Here is a 10,000-nt window from a genome sequence, read left to right as displayed (position 1 = left end):
GGTGGAGATAAAGAGAGAGAGGAGGAGGAGGAGAGAGGGAGGTGGAGATAGAGAGAGAGAGGAGGAGGAGGAGGAGAGAGGGAGGTGGAGATAGAGAGAGAGAGAGGAGGAGGAGAGAGGGAGGTGGAGATAGAGAGAGAGAGAGAGGAGGAGGTAGAGAGAGGGAGGTGGAGATAAAGAGAGAGAGGAGGAGGAGGAGAGAGGGAGGTGGAGATAGAGAGAGAGAGGAGGAGGAGGAGAGAGGCAGGTGGAGATAGAGAGAGAGAGAGGAGGAGGAGAGAGGGAGGTGGAGATAGAGAGAGAGAGAGGAGGAGGTAGAGAGAGGGAGGTGGAGATCAAGAGAGAGAGAGGAGGAGGTAGAGAGAGGGAGGTGGAGATAGAGAGAGAGGAGGAGGTAGAGAGAGAGAGGAGGAGGAGAGAGGGAGGTGGAGGTAGAGAGAGGGAGGTGGAGGTGGAGAGAGAGAGAGGAGGAGGTAGAGAGAGGGAGGTTGAGATAGAGAGAGAGGAGGAGGTAGAGAGAGGGAGGTGGAGATAGAGAGAGAGAGGAGGAGGAGAGAGGGAGGTGGATGGGGAAAGAGGTTATTTAAAAACACTGTCACAGTTGCTTTGGTGTGATGACCGTTTTCAAAAATCTTCTTGCCAGTTGACAACATACTCTCTCTCCATCTCTCTCCCTTGTCTCTGCCTCTCTCTCCCTTGTCTCTGCCTCTCTCTCCCTTGTCTCTGCCTCTCTCCCTCCATGTTGTTATTGATGTGAGCTGTTTGCAGGAAGGAGGCAGAGGTCTGGTTGTGCTCCATCCATCATGTGTCTACATCCATCATGTGTCTACATCCATCATGTGTCTACATCCATCATGTGTCTACATCCATCATGTGTCTACATCCATCATGTGTCTACATCCATCATGCTACACAACCTCACCTTGGACACGCATAGAGTCATCTTCACCTGCTCTTCCTGTCACAACTCTACAGTGTAGAGCTCTATATACACAGTGTAGCTCTATATGCACAGTGGAGCACTATATACACTGTGGAGCTCTCTATATAAACAGTGGAGCTGTAGAGCTTCATAATCACAGTGGAACTCTATATACACTGTGGAGCTCTCTATATAAACAGTGGAGCTGTAGAGCTTCATAATCACAGTGGAACTCTATATACACTGTGGAGCTCTCTATATACACTGTGGAGCTCTATATATACACTGTGGAGCTCTCTATATACACAGTGGAGCTGTAGAGCTTCATAATCACAGTGGAGCTCTATATACACTGTGGAGCTCTATGTACACTGTGGAGCTCTATATACACTGTGGAGCTCTCTATATAAACAGTGGAGCTGTAGAGCTTCATAATCACTGTGGAGCTCTATATACACTGTGGAGCTCTATATATACACTGTGGAGCTCTCTATATAAACAGTGGAGCTGTAGAGCTTCATAATCACAGTGGAACTCTACATACACTGTGGAGCTCTATATATAAACAGTGGAGCTGTAGAGCTTCATAATCACAGTGGAGCTCTATATACACTGTGGAGCTCTATATACACTGTGGAGCTCTATATACACTGTGGAGCTCTATATACACTGTAGAACTCTATATACACTGTGGAGCTCTATATATACACTGTAGAGCTTTATATACACTGTTGAGCTCTATATACACTGTATAGCTCCATATACACTGTGGAGCTCTATATTCACTTTAGAGCTCTATATACACTGTAGAGCTCTATATACACTGTGGAGCTCTATATCAATATAGTGTATTTATTAAGCACTTCTCTAGACAGTTTTCACTACTCAAATCTCTGACTCACTTCACTCAGTTGTATAACATTAAAGTAGAGCTGTATATATATTCTAACTTAGAGAGCTCTTTATATATCCAAACTTAGAGTCCTTTATATATGCTCTACTCACATGCTCGATGTGCTCGTAGACCACGACGTTCCACTGGCCCTTGGAGATCTTTATCACATCCTCTCCTCAGGTGTACAGTGTAGAGCTCTATATATCACATCCACTCCTCAGGTGTACAGTGTAGAGCTCCGATCATATCCTCAGGTGTATAGTGTAAAGCTCTTTATATATCATACCCTCTACTCAGGTGTACAGTGTAAAGCTCTTTATATATCATATCCTCTACTCAGGTGTATAGTGTAAAGCTCTTTCTATATCATATCCTCAGGTGTACAGTGTAAAGCTCTTTATATATCATATCCTCTCCTCAGGTGTACAGTGTAAAGCTCTTTATACATCCTCTCCTCAGGTGTATACTGTAAAGCTCTTTATATATCATATCCTCTCCTCAGGTGTATAGTGTAAAGCTCTTTATACATCCTCTCCTCAGGTGTACAGTGTAAAGCTCTTTATATATCCTCTCCTCAGGTGTACAGTGTAAAGCTCTTTATACATCCTCTCCTCAGGTGTATAGTGTAAAGCTCTTTATACATCCTCTCCTCAGGTGTACAGTGTAGAGCTCTATATATCACATCCACTCCTCAGGTGTACAGTGTAGAGCTCCGATCATATCCTCAGGTGTATAGTGTAAAGCTCTTTATATATCATACCCTCTACTCAGGTGTACAGTGTAAAGCTCTTTATATATCATATCCTCTACTCAGGTGTATAGTGTAAAGCTCTTTCTATATCATATCCTCAGGTGTACAGTGTAAAGCTCTTTATATATCATATCCTCTCCTCAGGTGTACAGTGTAAAGCTCTTTATACATCCTCTCCTCAGGTGTATACTGTAAAGCTCTTTATATATCATATCCTCTCCTCAGGTGTATAGTGTAAAGCTCTTTATACATCCTCTCCTCAGGTGTACAGTGTAAAGCTCTTTATATATCCTCTCCTCAGGTGTACAGTGTAAAGCTCTTTATACATCCTCTCCTCAGGTGTATAGTGTAAAGCTCTTTATACATCCTCTCCTCAGGTGTACAGTGTAAAGCTTTTTATACATCCTCTCCTCAGGTGTATAGTGTAAAGCTCTTTATACATCCTCCCCTCAGGTGTACAGTGTAAAGCTCTTTATACATCCTCTCCTCAGGTGTACAGTGCATTAGAGGATATGATAGAGACATAGAGCCCCTCTTCACGTAGACTCACGTGCTCGATGAGCTCGCGGACCATGCCGTTCCACTGGCCCTTGTCGTCCTGCGAGCCGTAGCGTCCGTCGGGCACCAGCCGGATCTCGTAGGAGAAGCCCAGGATGTTGGCCAGCTCCTTCAGCAGGTCGATGCAGAAGCCTTCGAAGCGGTCGTTCCCCACCAGCGCCTTGTCAGACTTTTTAAGCATGACGTACGGCTCCTCCTGCCCAGACGGCCACAAACAGGAGAACCAGGTCAGCTTCTATCGCCTCGCCGCAGCAACTTAATGGGAGCAAAGCGATCGGAGCGATGAGCGCCTGTCGACTATAACAGGAAGTGACAGCGGAGGCGGCGCCGTTTAAATATGGAGGAGTGCTGAGGTTGGCTCCTCACATTAACGACCAGAACATGTACTGTGTTACCGCAGCATGCTGGGAAATGACAGCTGCAACATGTCTGCCAAGATGACTGGAGACACATCCTTATTATACATACATTTAATAGGATTATATTCTGTCTAAAAACAGAGATGTAAAAACTCCAGCAGCTCCTCTCTGCAGGTTAGATGAATGTTAAATTAAATAACAATATAGTTTGAATAAATGTATCATAAAAAAAAGGCCTATGTATAGATTAGAATGAGTATTCAATTCTATCCACAGAGTAGAAAGCAGCCTCTCTCAGCTCATGCACGGCTCTGTTAATATGTTTTATATGGATAACCAAACGCTGCTCTTTATTCTCTGCTAATGGATGCTAACCATAGAACAGGTTCAGTTCAGGACCCCTGCCACTACCAGGAAACATCAAAAAGGAAAACCTGTCACTGATCTCTTCCCATCCCTCTCTCTAGAGAGGATGAGAGCAGCTTATCAATGGTTAATAATTAATGGATATAGTGTCTAGTGCGATCAGTTGGGATTTCTGACAGATATTTTCGAAGGTAAGCGATGGCTGTGCATTTTAAAACAAGCTCTGCATGCATAAGCCCAAAGTACAATGTCCACATGAATCATTTAAGAACACAGCTCAGAAGGTGTCATTTGCTGTAACCTTTGTGAGATATTTATAAAGACTAGAAACAATCCCAGCTTCCTCTCTGTATTAATGGTGTCTTTAGAGTTATGGGGACAAAGAGATAGATACGTCTCGATGGAGAGAATTTGTTTTGGAATAAGAACGATTATCATCCGTCCACGTTCTTCATTGCGGACCCTTTGTTTAATTCTTCTAAATAATGCATTGCAGAATATCTTCACGGTTCGTACAGATGTTGAAAATGAAGCAGAGCCCTACAAACACTTGAATTGCTTGGCATCTGAAAACAAAAGCGCGCGGTTACATGTACGGCCAGTTGAATAAGTAATGTGCGATGAATACTTGATGACGACGCATTTAGGGAGCGAGTGCTTAGCTCCCAAAAAACGTTGTTGTCTAAAGTTGTCCAATTAACTCAAAATGGGAAAAAAAGGTTTGTTGCATGTTAAGGAAAAAAGAAAGCCATTACCATCTGTTTCAGACTTCCCACTATTCCCAAAGGTTTGCTGTGTTCAGCTGACGAGGGAGAGGCTGCCAGCCCAGCATGTTACAGAGAGCTTCCCCCACACATTACAGGCAATGGAGTGCAAACAATTAATGTAAGGGGAAAGACATTATCTTAATCTGCTCTCAGAAGTTATCATTGTAAAACTGTCAGAGGGCCACGTCACGCACCGCTGAGATCAGTTTGAAACGACGTCGTTAAGTTTGGTTGGGAAATGATAGTCCACACGCTCTCTGCGGCGACTGAAGAAGATCCTGTTTTATGATTGAGTTTAATGATACCACCAGCACGCCCTGAATCAAGAGGCATGTCCTTTGGATACGTTCAAATGTTGAAACTTTTGTAAAACAAGTTTCAAAATAAAAACCTTATTCTTAATTATACCTGATTTCATCATCTCATCCATTTGACATCACCTGATTCCAAATGACATCAACTGATTATCTGAATTTGTATGACATCACCTGATTATCTGAATTAATTAGAAATCCCCGGATAATTTGAATCCATATGACCTCCCCTTATCAGTGTGGCTGCAACATTTTTCTTCTATTGTTATCATCTCATCTCAGATATCATCTATTGTTCTGTTGTTATCATGTTTCTTATTATTCTGCCTCGTCATTTTCCTACTTATCTACTCGTACAGTTTTTGAGTGGTAAACATCGAACCATGACCAAAAGGTCTGCATATATTTACTTTTAGAGACCAAACAGTGCATACTTTTTATGATTATTAATTGTTATAATATATCCTTTTTAATATTGGAAGTGAATGTGAGGGTTCTCAATAGAGTTGTCTGTTGTTTATAACGGACGTCAGGGGGGAGAAAATGCCGACGTCCACCGTTCACAAGGTGTGAACAACAAGTTGAGAAAGTTGGTACACGTATAGAAATTGTTCTCGGGAAATCACACACACGGCGGCTTGGCTAGTGCAACCACATGCCTTTTGGCCAATGCACATGGCAACATGTCTCATTTGAATTCATCTGAATCCATTTGACGTCGACAGTTATATCATCTGATTCTCTTTTGTTAACATGTTTACACCTGCTCCCTGTTAACGGTTTGGAGCGTGGCTGTGATTGAGCGTCCCTCGGCCCAGCTGAGCCCAGGTTCCTGAGCAGTTCCTCGGTCCGTCTCGCTGTCTCTGGAAGGTAGAATTAGCCCAGCAGGGAGCGGCAGGCGCTGATTACAAGCCTGTGAGGACCTCGCTGGTCCTAATTACAGGCCTGCGCGCGGCGGCAAGCATAATGACAGTCTTTACCATTGTTGCTGTTGATTGTGTTTCTAGAAGAGACCTGTGTTGGCTCAGCCCTGGAGAGGCCTGACAAAGAGCCGCGCATAATCTGTCCGCGGCAGGCAGGATTAAACACAATGGAGGAGCAGGAGATGGAGGAGCAGCCGAGCACAGGAGCAGTCAGTTATTTATACAGTGCTCCGTCACATTACAGCTCCCGTCTCCAGGAGACGTTGGCCCTCCTCTGCTCCTGAACCACTGGCACTGAGGAGATTCAAACACCGTCTGTCCTGGTGAATACCGGAGGAGTGAATCTGAAGATGTTATTAAGCTTCGTGCCGGAGGAATGTATCTATGACTCCATTCATTCATTGTCCTTATAAATAAATAAATCCAGATAAATATTAAAAAAGATGATAATAAAGTATGAAATGAGAAATAATCAGGAGACTATGGTGGCATGTTAGCTATAGGTACATTAGCAACATTAGCATGATGCTGCTGGCCCTCTCTGCGTCTCAAGGACAGAAAGAAAACACCAAGATCAGGCAGGGCGTCTGTGTGCGTGCTGCATGCCTATGTGCTTGCGTGCAAGCGTGTGCATGTGCGTGTGCGTGTGCGTGTGCGTGCGTGCGTGCGTGCGTGCGTGCCTGTCTGTCTGTCTGTCTGTCTGTCTGTCTGTCTGTCTGTCTGTCTGTCTGTCTGTCTGTCTGTCTGTGTCTGTGTGTGTGTGTGTGTGTGTGTGTGTGTGTGTGTGTGTGTGCGTGCGTGCGTGCGTGCGTGCGTGCGTGCCTGTCTGTCTGTCTGTCTGTCTGTCTGTCTGTCTGTCTGTCTGTCTGTCTGTCTGTCTGTCTGTCTGTGTCTGTCTGTCTGTCTGTCTGTCTGTGTCTGTGTGTGTGTGTGTGTGTGTGTGTGTGTGTGTGTGTGTGTGTGTGTGTGTATGTGCGTGCGTGCGTGCGTGCGTGCGTGTGTATGTGTATGTGTGTGCGTGCGTGCGTGCGTGCGTGCGTGCGTGCGTGCGTGCGTGCGTGCGTGCGTGCGTGCGTGCGTGCGTGCGTGCGTGCGTGCGTGCGTGCGTGCGTGTGTGTGTGTGTGCGGCCCTACCAGGATGGTGGAGATGACGAGGGAGCGGTTGGCCAGGGAGTCGGTGATGTTCATCCCTTTACGCTTCGGCAGCTCGGTGATGTTCAGACCTCCGGACGCGCTCCACTTGCCCACCTGGGGACGAGGAGAGCATGAGGCTGACCTAACCCTAACCCTGACCTCCCCAACGCCACTGCATTAGTGCCAGGGCAGGCCTTTCTCAAAGACACCAGGATGTGACGCAGCGTTTAGCGGATGTATTAGAGAGCACAGCAGGGCTGCAGCCCACTGCAGATTGACCACAGACTGACCACAGTCCACTACTACGGCAGGACGAAACTAACTAACTACCTAACCTGAACTAAACCTTTTGGTTTAGTTAAGGTTGAGCTACCGTTGTGGTGATTCGACTTGCCCTGCATTATGTATAAAGGGTCAAGAACAAGATAATAACATTGTCTTGTCAGGGTGCTTTCACTGTTCTATCTTACAACCCGATAGGTGGACCTGAGAGCAGCGATGCTAGAGAGAGGTGTGTTCCATTCAGGGTGCAGAGACCTCTTCATCCTGGCAGGGAGCAGCATTAAAGAGGAGCGGCGAACACGCCAGCTCTGTGAGGTCTGGAAGGAAATGTTTCCCTCCGAGGATGGTTGTAGGAGCTCCGTGCTGATTGGACGAGCCCAGCATGCGGCAGCGGTTGGATCACCCCGCGCTGGATGCTGTGACTCATCCAACGGAACGTCTCCGCCATTTCAACAAATCCGGGAAGATTGCCCTGGGGTGAGGCTGTGTGTGTCGCAGAGAGACACTCTGCACCGTATTATTACCACAAATAGTCCTGTGGCTGTCGCTAACAATTTCCATTTGCAAGGCGCGCTTTCCCTCCTCCACAAATCCATTCCCAGCCCGTCCGCAAGACACCGCATTAAATGGGAAATGTGTTTCCCTGCGATTCCTCCCCTCCAGAATGTTTCTGATGAGGCAAACGAGAATTAAGTTCTAATGTGTTCTGTGAGATACGATTCTACTTGATTCTATTCATTTATAATGTGTTGTAATTCTTTCTTTTCTGTTCTTGTGCATTCTATTTATTTTCCTTTCCGTTATATAATGTCCGTTACAACCAAGCGTATCATGTCATAACCCATCCTGTTCAAGTCTGTTGTAGTTTAATATTTATTTATTCATTTATTTATTTATATTTTTCATTCCATTAAAATAAATTATTTTCAAATGTTATTTTCCAATGCAATGCTCTATTGGTTTCCATTATATTCTTGACTTTCCTTTTCATTCCTCTCTATTCCATCCTACTACTTCCCATAACATTATATTATTATACATACTCATCCCTTTCTGCAGTGAAAGGGGGTTTTAACAGGAGTTTCTCTCTGCCACAGGGACCTCCCAGCTGCCTCAGTAAGACATTTCCGTTTACGAATTGCGGCCAATTACGAAAAAAGCTGAACTAATTTAACATACTTAGTTTTTTAGACCGTTGGGGGTGTTATTTTCTATGAGGGCTTCTCTCTCTCTCTCTCTCGTCTCTCTCTCTCTCTCTCTCTCTCTCTGTCTTTTTCTCTCTCTCTCTCTCTCTCCTCTCTCTCTGTCCTCTCTCTCTCTCTCTCTCTCTCTGTCTCTCTCTCTCTCTCTCTCTCTCTCTCTCTCTCTCTTCTCTCTCTCTCTCTCACCTCTCTCTCTCTCTCTCTCTCTCTCTCTCTCTCTCTCTCTCTCTCTCTCTCTCTCTCTCTCTCTCTCTCTCTCTCCAACAAGCTATTAAAACGCTGGCGACCTGCTCTTTCACTTCGAAACTTGGGCTAATATTCAATTAGCCTAGGATTAGCCCAGGCTTAGCCTAGGCTAAGCCCTAGATAACTGTCTTCCTGTGTCTGCGAGACTGGCTTCCATGGCGACGTCCTGAAATCCACAGCCTGTCTCTGGGAGGGAGATGAACGACGCGATTGGCCGCAGGATTTAGAGAGCAGAGAAGCTAACAGCGCTAGCAAGGGCGTCTCTGAGAGGCTGTGGTGAGAGGAAGTAAATATGCATTATTATAACATCATATTAAAATAGTATCATCCCGTTGGAATGGTGACAGCATGTGTTCAAAGTGAATTCCTAATCTATGAAGTGATGAATCCATAATGTATTCAGATCTCACGGTGTATAGGAACAGCGTCCCGGGGGACTCTGACGTATTCATGATGTAATTGAGTTAGTCTTGTTCAGCTTCCTCTCTGCGCCTCATTAGTGACAAGGGGAGATCCATCCTTACCTCAAACCATCGTTACGAGGAGAGCCAAATTAACACCCTAATGTGGGCCTAATCCAATCTGCTTTATGATCCCAGCACCGGCTCAAACCGGCTGTCAGCCCTGCTGGTTAGCAGCTGAGTGACGCTATTTAGAACCACAGAATCCATCTTCTGTGGGACTGTCGATAGTTCTGATGGTTCTGACGGAGGCCGACGTTGTTCGATCCGCCAGCATTAAAGCCACGACCTGAAGCGCTCTGTGTGACCTATTGACCTGGACCTGAGACACCCTGGTTGGACGTATCCGTCTCCATGTTGTTTACATCAGGGCCTCCAGGGTCCAGCTGTCCCGTCAGGGTGTTTAACACTCAGCCACAGGATGGACCCAGACTCCACAGTCCACCTGAAGGCTTCTATGGCATTAGAGCTACAACCTGAAGGCTTCTATAGCATTAGAGCTATGACCTGGAGGCTTCTATAGCATTAGAGCTACAACCTGGAGGCTTCTATAGCATTAGAGCTACAACCTGGAGGCTTCTATAGCATTAGAGCTACGACCTGAAGGCTTCTATAGCATTAGAGCTACAACCTGAAGGCTTCTATAGCATTAGAGCTACGACCTGAAGGCTTCTATAGCATTAGAGCTACAACCTGGAGGCTTCTATAGCATTAGAGCTACGATCTGGAGGCTTCTATAGCATTAGAGCTACGACCTGGAGGCTTCTATATTATTAGAGCTACGACCTGGAGGCTTCTATAGCATTAGAGCTACGACCTG

General features: G+C 45.6%; 1 protein-coding gene across 1 annotated transcript in view; it reads right to left on the bottom strand.

Annotated features, from left to right (window-relative positions):
- The window catches only part of LOC132459001 (glutamate receptor ionotropic, kainate 3-like), an 88,201-nt gene that overhangs the window by 23,107 nt on the left and 55,094 nt on the right, over positions 1–10,000 (bottom strand). Inside the window, 2 exon segments of the mRNA XM_060053412.1 lie at positions 3,119–3,322; positions 6,990–7,103. Coding sequence (XP_059909395.1) covers positions 3,119–3,322; positions 6,990–7,103 — 318 coding nt within the window.

This window comes from Gadus macrocephalus, chromosome 6, assembly GCF_031168955.1.
Source record: "Gadus macrocephalus chromosome 6, ASM3116895v1".
NCBI lineage: Eukaryota > Metazoa > Chordata > Actinopteri > Gadiformes > Gadidae > Gadus > Gadus macrocephalus.
The sequence above is the reverse complement of the archived record's forward strand: the minus strand, read 5'-3'. Positions and strand labels throughout refer to the sequence as shown.